General features: G+C 27.1%; 5 protein-coding genes across 7 annotated transcripts; 4 read left to right on the plus strand and 1 right to left on the minus strand.

Moving 5' to 3' along the window:
* Positions 1-3255: 3255 nt before the first annotated feature.
* LOC132948940 (uncharacterized) lies at positions 3256-9091 on the plus strand. Of its 2 annotated transcripts, XM_061019641.1 has the most exons (9): positions 3256-3567; positions 4078-4143; positions 6813-6983; positions 7049-7300; positions 7360-7787; positions 7857-8034; positions 8103-8275; positions 8358-8517; positions 8588-9091. In XM_061019641.1, exons 3-9 carry the CDS (start codon positions 6818-6820, stop codon positions 9061-9063), a joined length of 1833 nt encoding a protein of 610 aa, XP_060875624.1. In that variant the 5' UTR covers positions 3256-3567; positions 4078-4143; positions 6813-6817; the 3' UTR covers positions 9064-9091. The 2 variants fall into 2 exon arrangements, with proteins under 2 accessions (XP_060875624.1, XP_060875623.1); XM_061019640.1 differs by having other exon boundaries at positions 3256-4143.
* Positions 4723-6648, plus strand: LOC132949103 (uncharacterized). Its single transcript, XM_061019887.1, has 2 exons — positions 4723-4874; positions 5166-6648. The coding sequence occupies exons 1-2, from the start codon at positions 4723-4725 to the stop codon at positions 6646-6648; spliced, it is 1635 nt and encodes a 544-aa protein (XP_060875870.1).
* A 1284-nt stretch (positions 9092-10375) lies between the features above and the next one.
* LOC132948964 (uncharacterized) lies at positions 10376-14795 on the plus strand. 2 transcript variants are annotated; one of them, XM_061019683.1, is made up of 7 exons: positions 10376-10863; positions 10984-11196; positions 11263-11605; positions 11692-11892; positions 11984-12180; positions 12921-13060; positions 13272-14795. In XM_061019683.1, exons 3-7 carry the CDS (start codon positions 11312-11314, stop codon positions 13757-13759), a joined length of 1320 nt encoding a protein of 439 aa, XP_060875666.1. In that variant the 5' UTR covers positions 10376-10863; positions 10984-11196; positions 11263-11311; the 3' UTR covers positions 13760-14795. The 2 variants fall into 2 exon arrangements, with proteins under 2 accessions (XP_060875666.1, XP_060875667.1); XM_061019684.1 differs by having other exon boundaries at positions 10376-10555.
* A 5868-nt stretch (positions 14796-20663) lies between these two features.
* Positions 20664-22918, plus strand: LOC132948052 (large ribosomal subunit protein mL55). The gene is made up of 3 exons (XM_061018317.1): positions 20664-20872; positions 22444-22588; positions 22651-22918. The coding sequence occupies exons 1-3, from the start codon at positions 20856-20858 to the stop codon at positions 22792-22794; spliced, it is 306 nt and encodes a 101-aa protein (XP_060874300.1). The 5' UTR covers positions 20664-20855; the 3' UTR covers positions 22795-22918.
* On the minus strand, positions 22908-26588 carry LOC132948049 (uncharacterized). The gene is given in 5 exon segments (XM_061018315.1): positions 22908-25029; positions 25097-25347; positions 25417-25652; positions 25743-26527; positions 26529-26588. Coding segments are annotated over 5 exon segments (1614 nt in total). The 3' UTR covers positions 22908-24747.
* Between the last annotated feature and the right edge of the window lie 596 nt (positions 26589-27184).

Below are 27184 nucleotides of genomic sequence, written 5' to 3' on the forward strand. Positions count from 1 at the left end.
CAACTTGAATTCAATGATATAATATTATCATTGTATAAGAAAAACGATTCTGAGCGGAGATGATTTGTCAGTCTGGATATTTTATATTGAAATATATTTATTTTTTTATTCGTTTTTATGGTGATAAACAAAGCGTTAGAAATTAAAATCCCAATTTTAGCGGTTTTTTGTAATTTGTCGGTGGTTTTTCCGTGTCATTAAATAACTATTGAGAAAATCAAAAAATGACGTCCCTAAAGTACCGCCTTGATCCAATTTGCTAAAAGATAAGATACTACATATTGAAATCAAAGCACTCCTTCTAGTAGAAATTTTGTATACAGGATAAAAAAAATAAAATAAATAAACATCATTGTAAAACCACTAGCTTCATAGCTCCGCTCAGAGAATTTGATATAGTTATGTTATAACTTATAACTTTTATAAAAATATTTCCTAAAATACATTACTTCATTCATTGTTGATCTTAGATAACTTTTCAACTTTTAACTTTTTAAGGTTGAAAAAAATCGCCCTGGCAATGTACAAAACTACAAAATATTTGATTTAAAAAATAAACTCGGTATTTTTCAACCATTTTCGGTACCAAACTGATAACGGGCCGGGAGAGGCTGTCTATACCTACTACCTACATGATAAAATGTTCATAATAGGCAATTTAAATGTTGAAAACTTTTTTTTCTTATTATTGATCAATGAAATCTAAAATCTTGAACAATTAATACAAGGTTCTTCATAATAGTTGTTATGAAGATAAACAATGAAGATTTTAAGTTCAGATTTCTACAAAATTAGTCAATCTCAATATCACGAACATTTGCAAATCATTTTTCGGTTCAAAATGTATAAGATGTTTAATTTTTAATGCTTGGAAATTTAAAACGAGATATCTCATAAGTGGGTAATATTGTAACTAAAAAATCTAAAAAAATATATAAGCACAGATTTTTTTATAGTTATTTTAAGTTGAAACTTGGAGAAAATTAGATGTTTAAATGAATATTAATGATATTTTTTATTTCATTATAACTCAAAAACATTATTTTTGGTGACTATTATAACTTTTACCTATAATATTATATTTTATACACACAATGAAATTGTATAATGCAATGTTTTCTGCAAAATGTAATGGCACATGGCGTGTACCCTACAAACTCCAGTTTTTTTATGAATGTACATATAATCATACATACATCATGCATGAATCATGATATACCATTGTATGTAGGTACACAGACCTGCTCAGGACGTGTTAACGTTGGAACAATATTCTAGTTTACAGCCTTCGCTTGTAAGTTAACGGCGAAAAATTTCAAAAAATATTGTTTTCCCAAAACGCGATTTTGTTAAAAGAGCACTTAGAATTAAATTTGAGATGAATTTGAACTAAAAATGAGATGCAAGTACTTATTGCCTATAAGAAAAAAAATTGTCTTGTTTCAGGTCTAATAACACCCTAAGATCCCAAAGTAACGTAACTTTTTGTTATATATTATTATATAAATGTTTTATGATCTTCATTCTTAAATTTATTTTATTTAGTTAAAATACATATATTATGTCAACTAAAAAAATAACAAGAAGTACATATAGTAAAGTAAATGTGTTTAAAAATTAAACAAATTAAAACAGATAATTATTTTTAGGTTCTATTTAATACTTGACGATACCAGTTACATTGGTAAAAAAAAAACTTTTATACTGTAGGTACCATGGTCGTTTATTTTTATTAAAAACTATAATTTAGAACAATGCAAATATGTAGCATAAATTATAAATTAGTCGATCGCAACGTAGTGTTGTCGAAATAAACCAAGAAGACAAGATCGTGATAGCGCAAGGCAAAACGTATTAGGTACCTTTAGACAAGGTAAAAATTAAAACTAATAATTTGTGTTAAGTTATATTATTTTATTTTATTTATTATTATTAATTAGTCTAGACACATTTAATGTAACAGTTACCTAGAATGGGTATCATTTATTAATTTGAAATAGCGGATCCTTGGAAATAATAATATAATATTTAATTCCACGTAACCCGTACAATTGTAGGTCTATAAAGGTAAGTAAGCATAATGTCTAGACTCTTTTGTTTTGTTTTTATAACAATTTTAAATCAGTTATAATATTTACTTATACCTCTTATATATATAATTAATTTATATATATCAATACGGGTATATAGTTATTTATTATATTTCTTATTTTTGAGTTTTGAAATTTGTCATTCTTCATCAAGACTTCAAGGAGGATTAATGTTGGTAGTTTAAAATTTTGAATATTATAAATTATAATATTCAAAATTTATAATATTATATTTATTATATCTGCTCAAATATATACACACTTTTACAATGAACCATGATGGATACCGATATGACAATAATGGTAAAAAAAATGGAATCACGTAAGTACCTAATCACACATCATATTATAATAAAAATATACTATATATATAATATATACCGATTTTTTTTTAACCATAGTTCATTAAGCTAATACACATTATAACTATTACATTTTTTTATAAATAATTTTATGTATACATTATATATTATTTTATATTAGATTCTGAGCGGATGTGTTTTTTTTTATAAAATTTGTTTCCGTGTACACGATAAGTAGGTAGTTGAAATAATGCTTCGTTTTCCAACTTTGAAAGTTTTACACTAGAGTGAATCTATATTGTATAAATCAAAAAAAAAACCCTTCGTAAACTTCTTGTAAAAATGGCTAAGAAAAAAAATATTAGATCATTAAGCACACTGAACGAAAAAATACTATACAAATCAACAAATATATTTTATTAATTATCAATCAATGATTTTTCATAATTTCAATCAAATTATTATTCATTCAATGATATTTTGATTAAATTAATTAAAATTTTATGGAATCAAGTATTTTGAATTTATTAAATCAACAATGATTAATTAATTCAATAAAACCTATACTGTTACTTATTTGTATAAATATAATAAAATAATTTTTGTTTTTATTAGTTCAAGTAAAATTGTATTTAATTAAATAATTTGAGTTTGTAAAATTAATAATATTTATTTTAAATTCAAGAAAATAATTTTATCGAGCTATAAGTTTATAATGAAAATAGATTTTTAGAAAAAAAACCCAACCTATGGCAATGATGCCAGTTTTATTATTATTTATACCCGTTGCCCGTTGGGTTTTCCTTAGTAAGTAGGTAAAATAATAAATAGTATAGTAAAATGTATAAATATTATTTATTGATTCAAATATCGTCATATTATCATACCTACTATCGTTTATTACTGTATTGTTTTGATGTCTTCTGCAGTCGGTCGTTGGTGTTACAATATCTTAGTTACAGTTGGCCGTTACTCGTAAGGTACTACCTACTTATACAGTTTGCAACTTACGAGTTGTCTTCTTACAGTTACTACCTATATACAGTTTGTCAGTTTCCAATTTACAAGTTACAGTTATTAGTTAATAGTTACTATACAGCTGTCAGCTACTACAGAACTAACTATAGGTATAGTTAGTTCTTACTTAGTCCTGTCCTGTTGACTGGCGTGTTGTGGTAAGTAATGATTTTTTAAATATTGTTAGAGCTGTATTCATATTTGATGCTTAAAAATAAGTATTGCTTAAGCTAGTTTTCTTAATTTAAAAAATAAAAAAATTGTGATGATAACTTAAGCAATGCTTAAGGTAGGTCTCGACTAACCTTAATTTAAGTACCTACCTTATACTTTTTCCTTTCTTAAGCCAAACCCTCAATCTCGTTTATGAATCTCATTTTAGTTATAAGTATATAGCTTTAGCAATACTATTTCTCCAACTATGAATACAGCCCTTAGTCTACGGCTTGGAACTTAATGCTTTATAAATTTAGTAAATATATATACCAACATGCAATTATGCATGTAATGTTACAAAATGTGTACATTATAAGGTTATGGACTGGATTTAAATCGCTATAACAGCAAATCCAATAAACAAAAAAAATATGGAAATGCAACTAGTTTCATGCCCTATAGGCTATAATATAACTTATTTAATATACTAAAGTAATTTTACCATTTTACAGGTGCATTGTGCTTTTAAAAATATTGTAAATTGAATACAGCTTTAAATAGATAAAACCATAATAAAGGTAATAAGTAATAACTTTTGACTTAGAATTATGATTTGTTTTATTTGTAAAATTAGTGTAGATACATTTTCGGCATTGGCTTTTCACTATAAATTTATGCATTTTCTTGATCCTTTAAGCTCATATGAGTGTTCTGAGAGCAACTGTTCTCAAACATTTCAAAATTTGAATGGTCTTAGAAGGCATATACTTAGGATACACAATAATAGTTCTAAACTTACTGAAGTTAATAGTGATTTTAATACAAATACCTCGACAAATACCATGATAAACCCAAGTCATATTAATACTTCTTGTGCACCATTAATTGATACAAATATGAATATGTTAAATAATAGTAGTATCACTTCACCATTGTTGAATACTAATCATTTTAATTTAAAAGAAGCTTTAGATTTTCTAAATGTGTCAGCTGTTAAATTTAGTCTTCAATTACATAATAATAATAACTTTTCTAGAAAAGATATTTTAAATATTCAATGTGAAATTTCTGATAAAATATTAAATTCAATTATATTATTGCTCAAAGGTACTTTAGTAGATAAGATTAATGATCCTTTATTAATATCAACCACAAATATGATTATATCTGAAATTTCTTCACTTTTTAAGTATTGTGGTAGTGAATATAAGTTGAACAAGTGGTTGTCTAACAAGGAATTAACTGCAGATATTGTGCAATTCACAATAAATAATGAAATCAATTTTGTGTCTCATGCTGGTGAAAATGAGTATGATGAAATAAATACAAAGGGAATTTTATTTCCATTAAAATTCCAGTTTCAAAAATATTATGAAAAAAATGATTTACTTATTCAAACATTACAATTATATGATAATTTAAATATCTCAGATGATAGTTTTTTATCTAATTTCATTCAAGGGTCTTTATGGAAAGATAAAGTAAAATTATATCAAAATAAAATAGTTCTTCCTTATTTCATATATATTGATGACTTTGAAATCAACAATCCCTTAGGTTCAAATGCAAATTTTCAATCTATATCTGCTGTATATTATAGTTTTCCTCTGAGTAAAAACAACTCAAAAATTTCAGAAATATTTTTAGCTGCTTTAATTAAAGCAAAAGATTTAAAACATTTTGGAAATGATTTATGTTTTAAGAATTTAGTTGATGAATTGAATAGCTTAGAAAGAGATGGGATTTCTATAAACACATCGTCTGGTAAAAAAAACGTGCATTTTATTTTGGGATTAGTTATTGGAGATAACTTGGGTCTAAATTGTATATGTGATTTTAGTAAGTCATTTTCTGCTAATTTTTACTGTCGATTTTGCAAAGTAAACAAATCATTGACCAAACATTTGGCTGTAGAAGATGAATCAATGCTTAGAGATGTTCATAATTATCAAACAGATGTTGAAATAAATGACTTTAAGGTAACAGGTATATACAAAGAATGTATTTTGAATCAAATTGATTCTTTCCACGTTACAACAAATTACTATATTGATGTTATGCATGATCTTTTTGAAGGTGTTTGTCACTACAATGTATGCCACATACTTAAATATTACATTTCAGATGTTAAAATCATTTCCTTGGAAACACTAAATAATAGGAAACAATATTTTAATTATGGTGCCATAGAAATAGGTAATAACTCTCATACCATTGAAAAACACCATTTATTAAATTTTCATTTAAAAATGTCGGCTAGAGAAATGATGTGTTTTATTCATTTTTTACCCTTAATGATAGGTGATTTAATACCTAATAACGATGATACTTGGCTATTTTTTTTAAACTTTCTGGAGATTATTGACATATTAATGTCACATAAGCTGACACAAGATTTAATAGCTTGCCTTAAACGACTCATAAAAAAACATAATTTAGATTATGTTACATTATTTAAAGACACATTAAAACCTAAACACCACTTCTTAACTCATTATCCTTCAATAATTCAAAAATCTGGACCACCTAGGCATTTTTGGTGTTTCAAATATGAATCGAAACACAGAGAACTTAAAATGTATGCCCGTGCTATAACATCAAGAAAAAATATAACCCTATCATTAGCAAAAAAATGCCAGTTAAAATTTGCAGATTTTTTATTAAACGGGACAAAAGATGATGATGTTATTAAAGCTAATAAACATAAAATTGACTGTAGTTACCATGAGATACTAGCTGGCAGATTAGGGGATACATTTAAAATATATGACTGTTACTCACAATTGAAATTTAAAGGTACAGTGTATAGAATTGGATATTATGTAACAAAATTTACATATGAACTTAGTTTTTATGAAATTTTAGAAATTATTCTAGTAAACACAACAAATGAAATCATATTAATTCTTAAACAAATTAGAGTTGATTGCTATGTTGAACATTTGAAATCATATAAGATCGACAAAAATAAATCTGAAATTCTTACTACAGCTATGCCAATAGAGGATTTTAATGGTCCACCAATAAACATTAATACAGTTTTGGATGGATCATTAATGATTCGATTAAAAGAATATTTCTAATGTAAATGCATATTATATGTATTTAGTTAGATATAACTGCATGTATCTTAAATAGATACATTTATTTTTAAATTTAATTACCTATTAATTACTTTCTTGATATTTGATTTTTTATCTTATTAATGTATTCTTAAGTCTTATATTTTACACTATTTAAATTAAAGTCACAATGAGCCAATCATATCAGTTACCAGACAACTGTTCAAATGTATTTGATAATATCAGTGTAGATGAGAATCAACCGATGGATATGTTATCTCCAACATTGGAAAATAATGAAGTTAAAGTCCTCTTAGAGTCATGGGATCTAGTGTTTCTGTATCAAACTTGCATAAGTAAATTATTAATATACCTACTAGTTTAAAAATGTATTTTAACTATAATTTAATAATTTGTTTAGATCATTATATTGATATGGCAGCGTTAAAAAACATGCAAGTACATCATGTAGAAAAACTTTTATTGTCTTATCCACTTGGCATAATAATAAAATTTGAAACAAGTCTTAAGTTATGGCAAAAACCACTATTTGTTAATATCAGTATGGATCAGAAACAACAGATGGATATGTTATTTCCAACAATAGAAAATAATGAAGTTAAAGTTATCTTAGAGTCATGGGATCTAGTGTTTCTGCATCAAACTTGCATAGGTAAACTGTTATATAGTCATTTTAAATGCATTTTAACTTTTATTAAATAATTTTTTTAGATAATTACATTGATATAGCAGCGTTAAAGAACATGCAAGTACATCATATAGAGAAACTTTTATTGCTTTATCCACTTGGCATAATAATTAAATTTGAAAAAAGTCTTAAGTTATGGCAAAATACGTTTTCGGAAAAGGACATAAATACTTTGACCAATATATCTGATTCATCAATAACGTCAGCGTTACCTTTATCTATTCCTCAGTCAAAAACATCATTTTGTCTTGAAACTGTATTTGAAGAAAATAATCAGTGTGCCTATGTAATTGATTATTTCCATCAACATAATTGTTTAAATGATTCATGCAGATCAATAATTGTAACTGCTATCATAAATCATATTATAAAAGCAAAAATATCAATGTCTATTACTTTAGCAAATGTTATAGGAGACACAATTGTTGCTAAATTCCCCACTGAATTAAAAGTAAGAGTTTTCAATAGTATAAACTAAGACTAACTTTGAAACAATATTATACAGTTTATTTTATTTTAGGACATATACTTCATTAAAGATTCCATTAATAAAACTCCTAAAGGGAAAATTTATTCTAAGTACTTCAATACCATCAAACAACTACAAAACCATGGTCTAGTTGATAAGAAAATATATCAGTCAACAGAAACAAATTTGCCTACAAACCGATCATCATCATCATTTGATAAAATGATAGGTATTTATATAACAAATTTAAATATGTCTTAAATGCATTTTCCATGTTTATAACTTAATTATTTCCAGAAATTGAAGATGTCAGTATATATATTTCACAATTGCATCATGAAGTACTTACATGGCCTGAAATAGAAACAATATGGTTGAAAACAACTAATTATAGATTAAAAAATATTAAAGAGGAGGGAAATATTTTTCTTCATTGGAAGCACTTTAAAGAACCAATGGGATATAGACTTGTGAGAAATTTATATTAACAAATTTCATTGTCTTGTACTTTTGTATTTCATTAATTTTGTATCTTAAAATATATTTTTCTAGGTTAATATTGATTTCAAAAAAATGTATCCTAACTGCAATTTTATTGAAAACTTTGAAAAATCTCAGGCAAATGTATTAACTGTACTGAAAGAAAAAATAAAAGACCCTAGTTCAAAAAAACAATTAGATGAAATGTCAAAAACTGCACACTTAACTGAAAGTAAATAATTCAATATATTGTTTGTTTTTAAGAATATTATATTATAATTAAAGATTTTTTTTGATTTTAGATTGTAAAAATGCTGTTCTATTCTTCCTTCTTCATTCGGTGTTTATTCCAACATCTAAAAAGACAACAAGAGATGAAAATGGCAAAATTTCATTGAAGAAGTTTTCAATTCGAGATTCTCAAAATAGTTTTGTCATATTAGGAAAAACTAGTGCAGAATTGGAGGAATTATTATCTAAAAAAAATACAAAAATTCAACCATGCTTGTTGATAGTTGGTGAAATTAATGATCCTAAACAAATAATGGTGTACTTCGATGGCATTAAATATATTATAAATACCATTGTAAAAGCCATTGAAATATGCTTTAATATTTTCTATGTTTTTAATATTGAATATCCGCTAGAATCTTCAAACTTTTGGTTATTTATTCAAACATACTATTTTAAGATTAAAACTATTTATGATAAGCCTTGTATACAAGTTAACCAAACAATTTCCCAACTAAAAACTTACGAAAAAAAAAACAATACTTAATAAAATGTATTAGTTTCCGGTTATTGGTTAACAATTTGGGGTAATTTTTATACTTTTTTTTGTTCTCAAATGTTATCATTATTATCTTTTATTATTATTAATTATACAAATTAAGTTAAAATACTTATACATTTTTAAATTTTATCTTACTGATGTGTTGGATGAATATATTATTTTACTGTTAATAAAATGTTTTAATAACTACTTGTTGTATAAACTGTTATTTAAATACTTAAGCTGTTATTTGACTACGTTTATGTGGTTTTAATATTATTTACTCCTAGTATGTTCCATACTATAATTCAATGATAAATATTGATAAATGGTTAAAAAAATGGTTAAAAACCAATAGTAAATTATTATTGGTATTTAAAATAAAATAGGATTTTTATTTTAATAAATCAATTAAATTCAATTTATTTATTCAATAAATATATTTAAATTTTTAAAAAAGAAGTATGATTAATTTAATAGTTTTTAACAATAGAATGAATAAATACATGATCAGTTTAATAAACTATTTTGATAAGATTCCTTCCCAAATATATAAAATAAATTTATTAAATTAATAACTTCTTTTTTAATTCAATAACTTTATTTATTGACTGCGAGTTTAATAAAATAAAATTTGTATTATTAATAATTGTCTTTATTGACCGTATTTTAATAATTTTATTATTAATTCAACTCATAGAATTATTAATTTAACCTAGTTTTTTCGTTCAGTGCACTATAAAGATGTGATATAATGAATTAATGCTAAGTATATTGAATTTAAGTAAACGTATTTTGTTTCAATAATTTATTTACTTGGCGAGGAATTAACAAAGTGTGATGAACAAAATAATTAAATGGCCAGTGCCGTATTTCCCAGTAAACACTTTAAGCTAGTGCTTTGGGCGGTAAATTATTTTTAATATTACATTTTTATTATTATATGTTACTAGAACTGAAAGCAATGCAACTAATTATAAAATGTTTTTAGAGCAACGAGATTGTGGTAATTTTTATTGTAAGGTGATTTTTAATTTCAAATTTGTAGAGTTTATCACCTTATAATAGCATTGCTGCGTTAGATATTTATGATTATTTTAATAATATTATTATTAATATTTATATTAATCAAAATTTTTTTTTCAGAAATAATTCCTCGCCAAGTAAATAAATTATTGAAACAAAATACGTTTACTTAAATTCAATATACTTAGCATTAATTGATATCACATCTTTATAGTGCTTAATGATCTAATATTTTTTTTTTACTTAGTCATTTTTGCACGAAGTTTACGAAGGGTTTTTGTTGTGATTTATACAATATAGATGGTTATGACCCGCCGACCGCAGACACTCGTCGTCATTTGCTCCCACCTAGGCCTCGAGCTGCATACACGAAATTGAGTGGGGGAACCGGCCGATGCGACGACGACGGCTAGCGTGATTCTGAATTTAATATAAATTTCCTTTAAAAATGCCGCACTTTTTCATGAATAACGTAAGCGCCGCCCCTAATCGAATCTATTTTTCTACTACAGATTATCCAAACAAACACAAAAAAATTAAATAAATATCACTCCATTGTAAAATCAATACATTCATTGTTCCGCTTAGAATCTAAAATCTAATTATTATATAATTAAATAATTTTAAATATAACAAAATATATTGTGTATAATATGATATTATAAAATTGATATTTTAAATTAAATTATCCTTTGGTGTGCTTAAATGTGTGTGGATTGACTGTTAATACTTTTATTTTTTAACTCTCGATCCTTTTTATTATTTTGAAATACATAATAGGTACCTAATACTATATTATATTTTACAAATTTTTTTTTTGCTTTAAATTTTTAATTATTAGAAAATATAGCTTATATGAATTCTTGTAGTTCATAAATATTGTATATTGTTATTCAATAGTTATTACAAATGTAGCAAAAGTACCATGCACTTTAGTCCTGGAACCATGAAAAAGATGGCCGACGGAACAATTATAGTGATGAGGTCTCACTCTAATCATGAGCGTGAAGATGATACCCCTCAGTTAATAGATGCTTTAAAAGCAGTACTAAAAAGAAGAGCTGCTGCTGAAAATATTTTATTAAAAGAAATTTACGACGAAGAGTGCTTAAGGTAAATTTTAGAAGTTTTATTATTGAAAAATTAATTATAATTGCTTATACTTATTTATTGATTTAGGCATCCAATAGCAGCTAGCTTATATCCATAGCCTACAGCTGAATCTTTAATGCGTTTGGCCCGTAGGTCAGTAATGCCTAGATTGCCTGGGAACCTTCAGGAACTAGCATCCTTATTTGATAATGGGCATCTTCAAAGATTCAATTGTTGTGACATTACGATATTTAGGAGCTGTATTCGTGACCTTGATGGTAAAACTAGCCTGATATTTGCATGTCCAGTTTTGTCACAAAGTTTTTGTGGTACTGGAATTGAGGAGCTTCATGTAGACGCTACTTTTAAAGTGGTTCCAGTAAACATGGGCTATCAATTATTGAGCGTACATGCTATGATACAAAATTATGTAAGTATATTATACCTAAAACAAAAATTTAACTTACAATTGTTTTTATTATATTGATGTTCATTCATTTATTTATTTATCTATAGTCAATACCAATTATATTCGCACTAATGGAATCAAAGTCTAGGAATTCATATGACAGTGTATTTCGATATGTTAAAGATAATCTTTTAGCAAACATTTCTCCAAGGATTATCATAAGTGATTATGAATCTACACTTAGAGATGTTCTACAATCATATTTCCCTGAAGCTCGAACATCTGGTTGTTGGTTCCACCATAATCAAGTACCTACCTAAAAAATACAAATTTTTATTTTTATTATAATTTTGCTTAATGATTAGTATACTTAAGTTATTTATATTTAAATCTTTTTAGGCAGTTTTTAAAAATATGAAAAGTAAAGGATACTATAGGCTTGTAAATACTAATCAATTTGCACTGCAAAGCTTAAACCTTTTATTTGGCCTTCCACTGCTTCCATATCAGGATATAGAAAGAGCATTTCAATTAATTAAAATGTATGCAATCAACCATGGAGTAGCGATGCATAATTTATTTGACTATTATGAGAGGTAATTAGTTGTTAATATTTAAAAATCAATACATATTGGATTGTTGTAAAACTATTAATGTACAATGGTTTTATGTTTTTTTTCTTTGTCATAATTTTTTGGAGCAGTAAAATATTTTGATGTTCTACTTTAACTCAGTATTTAAAGGTGTTTTCTAGAAGAAAATTGGATCTAATTGGTACTTTGGGAATTAGGTCGTTAAAAGTAAAAATGCATAGTATTTTTTTATAAATATTTAAAAGGTTTTTTTTGCTATTTGTAGATATTAAAATTTTTTTTTTATTAGCATTTTTTTTTTTGTTTAGGTAGTATAAATTTAGTTTTTGGTTAAAAAGTACAGTAATAAGTAGTTCTGATTGAAATTCAAAAATCTAATAAATATGTATAGGAAAATACATTTTTTTTATACACATTTGAAGTTCAAATTTTAACGAAATTCGATATTTAAACAAAGTATATCAACTGTATTTTTTTTTTTTTTTTTAATAATTCAAAAGAAATTTTTAGTAGTAACTTGAAACTGTTATGTATATTTTGTATTTTACTATCACAGTGACTTTTATAACTTATATTTAGATTCATTTAAAGGTGAATATCTGTACACTATACCCTAAACCTAATTACTTATAGTAGCTTATTAAGTAAATACTTGGTTTGTAATGTTTGTATTGTACAGTTGAATATTTGAATACCATAAATAATACTTATTTATTATATATTTATACCTGTGTTAACTATAGGTATTGGTTGCGCCGTGTGGGAACTCAGATAATTTCAGTTCATGGACTTCCTAGGCGTACAAACAATAATATTGAAAGTTTCCACAATAAATTAAGATTAAAATTTTCAGTGACTCATCCCAATCTATGGATATTTTTAAGTAAACAAATCAATATGATTAATTAAATACTACTTGTTTTAAAAGTTATTTTTAACGTTTGTAAACTGAAAATACTAATTATATATATGTATGGATTGTGATAAATATTTTATAATATAATTTATATTATCTAATGTATTACCAAACAAATAAGTATGCATCTTCTGATAATTTATGTTTCTGAAATTTACTTATAACATTTTTCTTATAGGTAATTTGAGTAATTTATTTAATAATTACCATGTTATAATGAGGCAGCTTGAAAATAATCTTCAACCTACTAGGAGTCTGAAGGCAAAATATTTATTACAATCCAAAAGACTTAAAAATGCCACAAGCCAATACGATGCTGGGATCATAAGTATGTGGCAGTTCATGCAATTGACTTCGTATACCACATCAAGATATATATCTCGACATATAAATTGGATCAATGAGGTAGATCCAAATTCTGAGCCAGAAGTGGAAGCTGCTGCTGTTGTACAGCCAATTCAGGAACCACAACTGCCAATAGCTCCACAAGTGTCAACGTGCATAGTATGTTTGAATGCAAGAGCAGCAAATATTCAACAGCATATTGTTATTCCTTGTGGTCATGCATGGGTTTGCAACAATTGCATTACATCCCTTCCAGCACCAACAAGATGCCCATTATGTCGAATGGAAGAAGTCACTTTTCAAAGAATTTTCTTAAATTAAACTTTTCTATTAGTTTTAAAATATTTAATTGTTCATCAAACAAAACTACACAATATGACATACAAATTAATTGAAAAATGTTGTGATAGCTATGAAGTATTTCAAGAAACTGTTGATTTTTTCTTGGAAAACAGCCAACATCTTCTAGCATTTCCATGTGCTGATCACAAAAATGACATTTTTTTATTTATAATTACTTATTATATTACCATGAGAATGAGACAATACTCACGTATATCTAATCAAAAGCAAAGTTAGAAATCACGCAAAAAAAAAAAACTTTTAAAATTGATAGCAACATAGTAACTAGTAATACGCATTCATTTATTTAGAAATAATAGTGAATATAAAAAGTTCGTCGTTGATTTGAATTTTTGAATTTTTGATCGTTGTTCAGTTATCACTAGCATCCATGACGAAGTATTATTTCGTCATGGTAACCACTAAATAAAACCTTATCAAATTGTTATAAAATGTTTATAACATTATAACACCTTTATTCGTGCAATAAAATGCATTTTTGGAAAAATGTTAGTTAACACCTTTGTCCATTGACCCCTTCAATTAAGAATAGTTTATCACCTATAATATTATTTTTTTTCATATTTTTATTCAAGTTGCAGTACACAATAATAATATGACATGTCTGTGTTGCAATCAGTATTTTCGATCAGTTATTATCGGGCATATACTTTCCGGAACTATACGTTTCGTTAAAAAACGCGCGTTGTTGTCCTGTTAATTAGGTATTTAGGAATAGTGGAAAATTAAAATATAATGTATTAATTGTTATTATACGAATATTAACATGATAAGACGTTATAATAATAATAATATGTACCTAAGTATTAGCCATTAAGGCTTTAAAAATTTAAAGTCCCAAGCTAATAATACATAGTTAGCTATTATACATGTTTAATATTTTAAAATATATTACAATTTTCTACTATTTTTTGAACCATCAAAATAACTAAACTGGATTGTTTTTATTTAATGCAATACCTATCAATAAGAATTTATTTATACCTATTTAAGATACAATTAAAATGAATATAAAACCCTTTTGGTTATTAATAAATAATAATATAAATATACAATTGTTGTAGGTACTTATGATACTATGCATTTTTTGACTACATCATCCTATTTTATTATAACATCATATAATATATTATATATTATATTATATCAATGTAATGGTTAATGGTTATGATGATTTAATAAATAAATAATATATATTGTTGGAAAAATTAACTGCATGTGCCAATTAAACAGGAACTTCATAAATTAATGAATTAAACAGATTGCCTGTTTAAACTATTTGAAAAAATATCCATCGAGCTCTCATAATATGGTATGTAATATGGTAATTTGTTAATGTATCTGCATCTTATTTTTAAGCTCCAAATTATATAGTTCTGAAGCGTACTGAATGGTCCACAATGTTCGAAAGTTTACTTTCTTAAAAACAAATTACGCGTTCATCCTGGAGTGATCATACGACATACGTTTTAATTATTATTTAATTCAACTCTGTGAAGGTACTAAATGTTTTAAAAAAAGTTGTTTTTTTAAATATCCAATGATTATAAAAATTCGTCAAGTATTTAACAGCTTTACTGTAATGGATGTGTTAAATTTAAAGCACACGACAAGAAATTGTTCTGAGTGAAGACTGTCTAACTTTTTGGTAGATACCTAACCTAAGTTACAGAGAAATAATTTTAATTACAAACAGATTTAAATAAAAAACTGACATTTTTGTAAAGTAAATTCATATTCATCGCTCCATTGACCACTAATAGAATAATAAAAAATATATTGTATTATGGGTATTATTTATTTTTATTTATACAAAATTTATTATAATATAATATGACCAAATTATGATCACATATTATCTTTGTAATAAATAAAAATGAACACTGGCAATAAAGATCTAGCAATAAAGTTCTCAACTTTCTTTTTCAGGGGTTTCAAATAGGCAATTTACAATACTTTCCGTAAATATACGGTCCGGATAAATACGTTCCGGTTAAATACGGTTTATTAGATTTTTTTAATTCCGGAGGTATACGTTCCGGCCAAATACGGTTTTTAACTTTTGGATTCCGGCAATATACGTTCCGGAATTATACAGTCCGGATAAATACGTTCCGGGAAAATACGGTTTAGTATTTTTTTTAATTCCGGAGGTATACGTTCCGGCCAAATACGGTTTTTCACTTTTGGATTCCGGCGATATACGTTCCGGATTTATACGGTCCGGAATTTATACGTTCCGCCCATTTATTTTCCGGATTAATACGGCCTCCCACGTATACTCGCAATAGTTTCTCTATTTAGTGCTATCAAAATCTCATTTTTAATCAGTGTTTGGCAAGTTCCTTATAAAAAGGAATTTTTTCCGTTCTTTGTTCCTTCAAAAAAAAAGAATTCGTTCTTTTGTCTATCCTTTGGAAAATGAACGAGTTCCTTTTTTAGTTCCAAATAAAATAAAAATTCTTATTTAATCACTTATGTTTTTTTTTTTCATATGCATACTTCTTTAATTTTTAATTATAATATATAACTACAAGTATAGGTACATATTTTATAATTTTTATTTTGAGATTTTCTTCAAAATTAAATTGTTGGCCAACGTATGTCGATTGTCTTAACGTCAATACTCGATAACGATTACTAATTAGCAATATACATTATACACATTGAAAAAAATCTAAAGTTCAATTATTTACATAATTATCTGTGTAAATTATTGGAACTAGAAAGGAACGAACAATTTTGTTATTTTTCCTTGAAAAAAAGAACTAGTTCATTTCCTCGTTCTTTTTTTATAAAAAGGAATTCGTTCCAGGAATCCGTTCCTTCCAAACACTGCTTTTGATCCCATCTAATTCAGACGATTTATTGTTCTTCAGTCTTTTAATCTGCCGTTCGACTTCTTGTAGCATTGGTGGAGGGCAGGCATCTTCATTGTACCTCATCCGTGGCCATATAAACGTCTTTGCTGGTTCCTCACAGTATATTTAAAAAGTATTCCATTCATATTTTTCTATATCCTGTTGTGGAGTTATTAGAGTTCCATCCTCTCCAGCTAAGAATTTCATTTCTTGAAACCTCCACTGATCTTGCTGATATTTTGATATACTTGTCTCGTTCTGTTACCTCTATGGCGCTGACTCGTTTTTCTTAATATATCTTGTGTATATCCATGTTTTTCATTCCTATAAATATCTTGTTTGCTTCATTTTTACATTCCTTGAATCTTCTATAGATGAATAATCTAAAACAACTTTATTATAAGTTATAATTTCATTGAAAAACCGGTTGACTATTTTTAAGACCAAATGACATCCTTAAATACTCATACTGTCCAGAGTGAGTGACAGATGAAGTCAACTTAATTGATTCTCTTTGAAGTCGAACATGGTGGAATGCATTTTTAAAGTCAAGTTTAGTGAAGTGATATTTATCCTTTAACATATTTATTTGATCTTCTATACTTGGTAATGGGAAGTTATCTTTTAATGTTATCTTATTTAATTCCCTGTAATCTACACACAAACGCAAATCACCTGTTTTTTTCTTAACTAATACAATGGGAGAATTATATGGAGAATAACTCGTTTGAATAATTTTATTTTTTAGTAATTCGTTGATTATTATTTCTAATTGTTGTTATTCATAATATGAAAACTTTCTAGGTCTAAAATAAAATGGTTCATTATTAGGTTTTATATTTATAGTCATTTCAAAGTCAACTTTGGGTTTACTAGGCCTTAAAGGTTTAACGTAACATTCCACGAATAGGTCATACAATTTTGTTTTTACCTCGTCGTCAACTTCCTACTCTATTTTTAATTCATTTCTTGTATCAGTTTCATCATTCAACCCATTTTCACCAATTAACATATTAATCTCGTCCGCAATATATTGATTTTCTGAACACAACTCTTTTTGTTTTATCACTACTTCACCGTTATCAAAAAATAAAGTTTTACTTTGGTTTAATAAAAAGTTCCTTCCCAGTAAACATTCATTTACCATAGTACCGTTAGAGACAATATGAAAGTCTAACGTTAAATTAGTCTCCCCTATTATAAGACTAGCTTTGATTATACCCAAAATATCTAATTTAACATTATTAATACCAACAAAGTTATTAACAAACTGAGAATTATAATTAACGCCTAAAGGTACAATATTTTCTTTTATTAAGGAAATACCATTTCCGGTATCAAGAATTTCATTTAATTTTACCTTTGTATCTTCACTGAACATTACGCCAACCATCTTCTGTGCAGCAGCCACAGGAACATTTTCAACCAACATAGTTGACTTAACCACTTATTTTGCTTTATTTTCCTTCCATGTTGATGTGAAACGCTTTGGACAATCTGGTTTCTTATGATCCATAGCACCACACAGAAAACAAGAGCCAGCTTCTCGATTTGGTTTACGACATTTTTCGGCAACATGATATCTTCCTCCACAGTTAATACACTTCTTTGCTACTTTAGACTTGTTATATTCACTAGGATCATATACTTCCTTATCCGAATTTGCTTTGTTAAATGATTTTGTTGTAAACAATATTCGTTCATACGTTCAAAGTTTATAACATCACTTAATAAACTGTCTTCATTGGAATGATCACAACTCAATAAATATTGACATAATTCTTTGGAACTTACGCCTATTATTATTTGTTTCTTAATATCTTCCATACCGAGATTAAGATTTCGACAAAGACGGACTTTTTTACGGTAATAGTCTAATACGTCTTCATTTTTATTTTGTATACGTGCAACTAAAGTTTTCCATCGACTACCGATATTTGATTGTATATCAAACGTTCACCTAAACTGAGATTCAAAGTCACTCCAAGAATTGAAAACTCGACCAATGAACCATTGTTTAGCTGGACCTTCAAGGCAGTTTCAATCTTAAGATTATCAGACCATTTATGGAGATTTACTATATTATTCACAGTATATAACCAATCTAAAGCATCGTTGTTATTACTTTTCCTTGTAAATCTAGGTAATGATTTATTTAAATCTGGTAAAACTGGTATAACTTTAGATTCGTTATTTTAATTATTTGCTTGTAATGAAATTAAGTTCATCAGCATTTCGTTCTGTTTCATTTATTGTTTCAAAACATAGTCAGTACTGACCTTAGCTTCTAGTGTAATGTCACTACTACCGCCAGCATCACGATTATCATCATCGGCTGTAGAAACATCGTTAAGTCCAACATAAATTGTTTCAATTTCGCCTTGTAAACTCGATTCGCCTTTCTGACCATCCATTTTACTTAAATTGACTAAATTGACTAAACACGTGTATTGAAACTTGCAATAAACAGTATTAGATCAATACGACAATACACGTATCCGTACAGTCGATCGAAATGGATAAAATCATATAACTTGAGACGTTCAAAACTGACTTCTGATCCCACTTTTGATAAATTATAGATGAATAATTTAAAACAAATTTATTATAAGTTATAATTTATTACACGAATAAAAGTATATCAGACAGAACACAGTACACGCTACTCAGCTAGTATTGCTAATAATAATAATTCTAATTAAGGTTAGCGTTTTTCCGCTTGTTTAGAGCTACATCACATACTTACTTCACTTTAAAGTAAAATATTTTAGCACTCCTAAGTTTAATACTGAATGTGCGGCCTATGCACTATGGTATTATGTGTTTGATACTTTGATGGTTAATGACTTGTGAGTTGTGGCACGTGTAGCATATATTGGTTGAAGATCCTTACTAATTAAATTATATGAGTGTGGGACGTGGGTCGTGGGAAGAAGGATCAAAGAGTGTCTGATTCTAACATTCTGGTGCGAGTGATTGCGATGTCTTGTCGTCGGTTTAAATTGGTAGGAGTGTGCAAGTTTTTTAAAAATATTTTTGTGTTTGTTAGATGATTTTACAGGTATTGAATTCCAGTGATTTTTACAAGATGTGAAGATTTATTTATTAATAGAATTGAAGTTTGACTACTGGATAGTCCCCCCCCTCCCACAGAAATTTTAAGAAAATTAATTTTTGTTAATATACCTATTATGCTTAATCTGTATTCTGTACTATTTAGCACAATAACTAATAAGGGCTGGTTAAGTCCATCTAGAATTCTAGAGTTAAAGTGCGAGTACCCGGTAACTCGGAGTTAGTGAAATAAACAATAAACGTATAAAATCACGACCAGGAATTAGCTTTTAACTTAAAGTTAATGGTTATATTTTTAAGTGTATATGATGATAGAACAAAAATGTATTGCAAATTTGATTAAGAAGTTAGGTACCCATTAGTGACACTTGACTGGAAGCTTAATAAAATGAATACATTATAAAACTATTTTATGGTCTATGTTAGTAAGTAGCCATAGGAGCAAATTGCAGGGTGGCTAAGGGGGCTTAGCTTCCCAAAATATACAGTTTTTTTAGTTGTGTGCGATCGAAGCCCCCCCCCCCCCCACTCAAATTGATGTTAAAAATGCTAGCCCCCCAGAAATTTTAATGGATTTGCGCCCATGATAGTTGCTGAAAATACAAATTTGTATAGCCGTACAGGATCCGAAACCTACAATAAAACATCGACATCAGTAGGTATGCTAAACTAGCCTAAGCTTATGAGTTATGGGGCCATGGAGGACCAAGTTGAACCAACTCTGTGTTAACACATTATCCACCAGAAAAAAATCCTGTCTACACCACTATTTTCACTCTTAATAAATGCCATTGATTGATGAAATCTTGAATGCACAGTGGACCTTGATAGTAGTACTTTTTTGCACGGTTTAAGATAATATACCTAAGGTATATTTTTTGATATCGGGCCATTATCATTTTTTGGACAAGTGCTTATCAGTAGTTATCACTGGCTTTCTGACTAGAACGTGCTAAACGTGAAATTTGTGGCCTGTGCGAGTGCGACTGTGCGAATTTCATGTCAGATGTTTACACCTTTACGGTTTACCTAAAGGTACTTGTTACTTTAGTTCATACTTCATAACAAACTTTTATACTTGAATATTCTTTGTTACGAGCGCAACAAATTTAAAAATTATGCTCAACATCGCCAGGTAATTAATATTTAACCAGTAGTTATTGATATTGTATATTATGTACTAGAATTAGTATATAAAAAATTATTCCAATAGGTATAATATAATATTATAAATTGTAATATATTATGATATCTGCCTAGAGCAAGAACAAATATTTTATAATTGAACTAGTAAAAGTATGAATCAAAATGTCATACTACCTATAATAAATAAAAGTTTACATAGTGTTTTTTAAATACTTATAAGTTATAGGTACAATTTTTTTTTTTTACCCTAAATACTTAACAATCATGCACACAAGTATTGTATATTCAACTATTCAAGTATAATATATATAGTGTTCAAAAATACTATGTTAAGCATTTATAATGAGGTGCTTAAGTACAATGTATATAATATATTATATCTTATCTTATCCTATTGACTATTATATACAATTATGGCGTTTGTATTACATTTACAATATGATTGACACCTAATCACAGTTTTAAAACTGCAGATTTCTAGTTTAAATGTTCTGATGTTTAATTTATAAAATAAATTTCCAATATGTAGGTGCGAGTCTGTAGGTTGAGTAGACACCGGATAAAAAGAAATCAGGCATAATGAGAATGACGATATTATTGATACACATTTACTTATATTTAGGCCTGTGTGCAAACCAAAATCTTGAGGCATTATTATATAATATCACATTTCATTCAATAGATACCACAAAAACCTTTTTTATTTTTCACGGGGATTCTCTTCTGTTTTTCATTAAATTCCCGTTGCAGAATGCGTCTGGCAGATTGAGAGACAAATTTATACTTTATTTGGATGTTTACAAGATTGACCAGCTACCCTTGGGCATACATCTCGCAACTAATTTATTCTAAGAATACTATAGCAAAAATAAAGATTTTGACAAATTTATGAGTTTTGAGTATACACAGTGGCGTGGCGAACTTCATTAACTTATGAGGCACAATAATTTATATTAGTTATTATAAATAATTACATATTTACTTAAATGGTAACTGAGAATGATTGGCTTAGTCTTAGTGTGTACTTAATAAATTATTTACTATATGTAAAATGCCCCTAGTCTCCAGGACACCCATCACCCTTTAAGCTGAGGCAGGTGCCTCAGATAAAGTCCTTCGTCACGCCACTGGGTATACATATTTATTACTTTCAAATTTGTAAAAAAAAACCTTTTTATTTACACATAGTAAAGCCAAATTATTTTACCGTATTCTATGTGGGTAAATTTGAAAATTATTTTTCTGTGCTGCTTCTCTACTACTATGTAATATAATATATTAGAACTTTGAAAGGTATAATAACTGATCAGAACCAGTTGTATTTTCCCAACTTCTGTGAGTTAGAAGTTGTCAGCAGATTTTCAGATGGTTTAAAAATAATATTTAACACAGTTGTGGTATTTATATTTTTCTATTTGAAAGCCATCCATCACTCATGTAGTCATGTGTATATTTTGTTCAAATATATCTTATAAGTATTAAAACCAAATACTAGGTCTATAATAATTTTACACATTTTTCATTTATTTTATTCAATATAATTCTGATTTATTTGTTTAGATCTGGTCGCTTTTTTAGTAGTAAATCAGCTGCTATTACAAAAATTCATCGAAACATTTATCCACAACATTACCTTACTAAAATAATTCAACCAGATGGTTCAAGTTTTACCATTAGATTCAACGATCCTCGAATGATTATTAAAGTGAATATTTTAGTTATTATTTAAAAATATATTCATTTATCACTAATATTTTTTGATTTTAGTTACCTCTAGATATGAACTTAATTACTGAAGAAGAGCGCAAACGCAGAATTGAAGCAAGAAGGCCAAAACAAAAGGTCAAAATAGTAGAGGAACTGGATGATTCGTTTGACAGGACTAAGTATCTTAAGTATTTTAAAAAGTGACATTGATTATATCGTAATATGCAAAGTATAAAATTTATACAATGAATTAATGATAATTAGATTTAGGATGTTTATAAATTGTTATATAATATGAAAAATGAAATAAAATACCATTTAAAATGTATGACATTTATTTTTAATAGAATTGACACATCGGACAGATGAAATATTAAGCAGGAAAAAGTACAAATATATAATATATAAATATATATTCATAAATAAATTAAACAATATAAATGCAATTTGAACTCTGGTACACACCTGGCCGATGGCTGCAGACTTTTCATATTTATGTACAATACTACAATAATTCTGACACTCAAAAATCTACTTCATTATACCTAATTACTTAAAAATATGTTTCAATCAACTATACTGCTTAATTTATTGACATTTTGTATCTTATAACTTAATTATTTCTTATTTAAAATCAAATGTCTTCTATGGTTAACTTAATCCTTAGTTAGCTTACCAAATATTACAGTACATTTTAGATGTAAAAAAAAAAAAGATATAAAAAATTATATATTGATAGAAAAACACATAATATATGTATTGGTAGTCAAAATAGGCACGTTCTTCTTACTAAAACAGGACGCAATACAGTTGAATATTTTAGACAAAATCTTTTATATAAAAAGAATTACAATGTAATTCCACATCTGTATTATTATAAATAGTGAACTGAAGGTATACAACGAAAAACATTAAACCCATATTATACAAAATGTAATTAAAATAACAAACATCTTTTAACTAACTCATACCAAGTATTGGTAAATTTAATCCCACCGTAAATAAATATAATTTTCCCGATTGGGATGGAGTCAAAATATTTAATATTTATTAATGTAGATTAATTCTACACATTACTGAGCTGTTAACCCCAATCTTCATTTTTAGATTTGGTAAATGCATTTAATGGTAAAATAATTCACCGAAATGATATATAAAAAAAAACAAATTATGAGTCTGAAGAGCCAATCTGAATAAATTGTTAATTATTTTCTGATAATAATAATGTAATTAGTATTTTCACTTGTCCTGATTTATTAAATTAATAACAGTTACATATAGTAGACAATTGAAATAAAATTTTATTGACTGGTATTTTATTTCAAAGTTAAAATACTAATCACAAAATTATTACATTGAAACTGAATTATATAAAAAAAAATATATATATTATATATATTTATTAAAAGGAAGTATCAAAATCAAATAGTTGATAGATTGACAATTAATATAATAATTTGTTATGACATAAATGGTTTTATTATCATCTTATTAATTGTTGCAACTAATAATATAAGATTTCAATTAAGTTATTTTTTAACAATTTATTTAAACTATAAAAATACCATCAAATTCAAACATAAATTATACAAAAATATATATATACTTATTTAAATAATATTGAGTAACAGCAATTAAAAAGGAAACAAATTGATAAAATAGAACAAAATAGAAATCATAATTATTATTTTTTTATGAAGAAATAAGTTTAACTTATACTCATTATTATATACATTAATTGAATATGGTTTTTATACTTCCTTGAAAAAATGTCAGTAGTTAAATTAAACTATTAATTTATACTTATATTATGAAATAAAATAAAGATGTAATAACTAGTAATTGACTATTGTGAACTAAATTTAGCAGTCTAAAATTCCATCTATAGTAGATGTACAAATAAAAAGTATATACATGGTTTTTATTGTTTGCAATAATCACAAAAATCCTCATAAAATAAAATGGTATAAATTTATATTACATAACACGTTTGATATGTAATTCATTATAATTTGACTATTCAGACTCAATTTATCAAAATTATATTAACAGGAGTAAAATATTAAAATTGGTGGTAACAGCTAAATTATGCGTTTTACCAATATTGCAATTAATCAAAGCCTGCATGTTATTCTTGTATTACATCCAACATTTATATTAAATATTCCTTAATATTGATACAGGCCTACTGATGAATTTTCGCTTTGGACTTGGTACACTTGATGTAACATTTTTAGTCAACACATAACTACCCTTATATAAAGGTTGTTGATACGGCCGTTTATTGTTGATTACAGTCTTATTTTGAGGCTGGACTACATATGTCATAGGTATATCTTGAACAGATATCAAATCGTCAAAGTTTGTTTTGTACTCTGAAGCTTCAATGCCGAAACTGCCATCATTTGAACTATCTTCAATTTCATCATCATCATCAACCTGAAATTATCAAATATTTAATTTTTTTTATTAGAATTGAAATTTGTAAAATAACTAAGCAACTTACATCATTTCCGAGGTCATTGAGGTTAGCTAAATCATCTAGGCCAAATGTTATTAGCTGATACGGCGAATCATCCTTATCAATTCTTGACTCAGTATCAGATTCTTCTTCAACATCACTGATTCTGTCGTCTTCTGATGTCATTTCTTGACTGATTATTTCTTCTTCCTCTTCTTCTTCATCATCAAAGTAATAACTGTCACGCCGATCATAACATTCATTCATCTCACCACGTTCAAGTAAATCCAAATGTTCTAAATAACCATTCATAATTATTATGATAATATAGTTTAATTAAGTTATTTATATTGTCTATAACTTACCAGGATTGAGCATTGCTCGTCTAATTGCATTAGGATCTTTACGCGACCATTTTTGCATCTCATCGTCCATTTTTGATATTTTGCTTGGATTCATCGTCCACAAACATCCTTTCCTTGGTGCACCTGTACTACCAATTGGTTTTTCAATCTTTTCAAAACACTTATTTAAACTAAGGTTGTGACGAACAGAGTTTTTCCATCCACTACTGGCAGTTTTAAAATACGGAAAATGTTTGCTGAAAAAATAACATACAATATTATTAATTGATTAATTGCTAAAATTAACAAATCATTAGTTGTTTAAATTTATATGTTCAACTTCTTACCACATAAAATTGTAAATTTCTGAAACAGGTAAAGATCCAGAACTCGAGTTTTTTAATGCCATAGCAATTAAGCATGAGTAGGAATAAGTAGGTCTTGGATAAAGGCCCATGCTTTCATTAATTTTGTTGCCATTGATTCTTGATTGAATCGGTTTTATTTGTTGCTTAGGCCTAACAATTTTGTAATGCCCGGAAATGGTATTATTAACAAAAGAAATAGGAACTGTCCTAGTAGTTACAGTTGTCTTTAGTGTGGGCAAGGCTGATGGCATTGTTACACGTACAGTCATTAATTCAGTCTTCTGGTGTTGTCCAGTACTCGATGTTTGACTCAATAAATCAGATAACCTAATAGCTTTTGGTATAGGTCTGAGTTCTTCCACTTTGGTTGTTTCAAATGGTGATGTCTCAGATTTTATATTTGTACATTCTGGAATAATTTCAGGAAACTTAATCATAACTTCTTCAGGTCCCACTGGTTCAAGTTTCTCTTTTTAATTTGAAAAAGGCAGGTATGTATTTGGTAAAATTGGTGCAACTGGTTCTTCCTTAATTTTAATTTCTGCAGCTGGTTCAGATGATGGTATTACAGAATTAGGATTAACCATAATAGCCGATTCTAAATCCCCTTCCATGAAGGCTAAATCGTGATAATCTGAATTAGTATTGAGCCATAATCCAGAATTGAGCGGATCCATCATGGACATCATGTTGTCATCATTCAATGACAAGGAATCATCATAGTTGAAACTACTATTTGATAACACACGGTCATAATCACTTTTTCATGTCAAAGTCTATACAGTCTTGATAGAAAGTAAGACTATCTAATGTTCCAAGATCCATGATGTTTGTTTAATTGAGGTATCTGTAAACAAAATGAAAATTAGAACATTTTAAAAACAGAAGATACTAAATAAAATATTGTTAAGTTAATATTGAATTAACAAAGGAAGATTAATACTCAGATTTTTAAGTATACTTTAGATTCAGGCTGTAAAATTCAAACAAAAAAACCATAAAAAAATTCATTCAAATCATTTGACAGTTATTTTTATGTAGACGTATTTAAAGCCAAAAGATGGCGCCACATGTTAATACTAAAAATCAATAATATACTCGGTACTGAAAAAGGGGGACGATAAGCCCTTGCTAAAATACAACATATTATGTTTGTTCTAAAATCGTATTTGAAATTATGATTTCTGCCATAAATAATTTTAGGTATACATAGATGATGAATATAATCAAGAACTAAGATTATTATTTTTAAATTAAGTTTTATACCTACATTAACTACCTACTATTAGATTTTATAAAATAATAAAATAAATTTCGAACTTCCGAAGACCAAACCAAAACATATTGCTATATATATATACTATTCCGCCTTAAATAAAAGCAATAACGCCATAACGGAATAAACATCTTCCGATATAATT

Source organism: Metopolophium dirhodum, chromosome 7 (assembly GCF_019925205.1).
Source record: "Metopolophium dirhodum isolate CAU chromosome 7, ASM1992520v1, whole genome shotgun sequence".
Taxonomy (NCBI): Eukaryota; Metazoa; Arthropoda; class Insecta; order Hemiptera; family Aphididae; genus Metopolophium; species Metopolophium dirhodum.

Excerpts from the sequence above, each read along its gene's own strand:
- LOC132949103 (XM_061019887.1), top strand. The coding sequence starts at position 4,723 with ATGATTATATCTGAAATTTCTTCACTTTTTAAGTATTGTGGTAGTGAA. Across the intron at positions 4,875-5,165 it reads TCTCATGCTGGTGAAAATGA|TTTTCCTCTGAGTAAAAACA; the intron begins GTATGATGAAAT and ends TGTATATTATAG.
- LOC132948052 (XM_061018317.1), top strand. Across the intron at positions 22,589-22,650 it reads ATCCTCGAATGATTATTAAA|TTACCTCTAGATATGAACTT; the intron begins GTGAATATTTTA and ends TTTTGATTTTAG.
- LOC132948964 (XM_061019683.1), top strand. The coding sequence starts at position 11,312 with ATGCGTTTGGCCCGTAGGTCAGTAATGCCTAGATTGCCTGGGAACCTT. Across the intron at positions 11,606-11,691 it reads ATGCTATGATACAAAATTAT|TCAATACCAATTATATTCGC; the intron begins GTAAGTATATTA and ends ATTTATCTATAG. Across the intron at positions 13,061-13,271 it reads CAATCTATGGATATTTTTAA|GTAATTTGAGTAATTTATTT; the intron begins GTAAACAAATCA and ends TTTTTCTTATAG.
- LOC132948940 (XM_061019640.1), top strand. The coding sequence starts at position 6,818 with ATGAGCCAATCATATCAGTTACCAGACAACTGTTCAAATGTATTTGAT. Across the intron at positions 7,301-7,359 it reads TCTGCATCAAACTTGCATAG|ATAATTACATTGATATAGCA; the intron begins GTAAACTGTTAT and ends TAATTTTTTTAG. Across the intron at positions 8,518-8,587 it reads AACTGCACACTTAACTGAAA|ATTGTAAAAATGCTGTTCTA; the intron begins GTAAATAATTCA and ends TTTTGATTTTAG.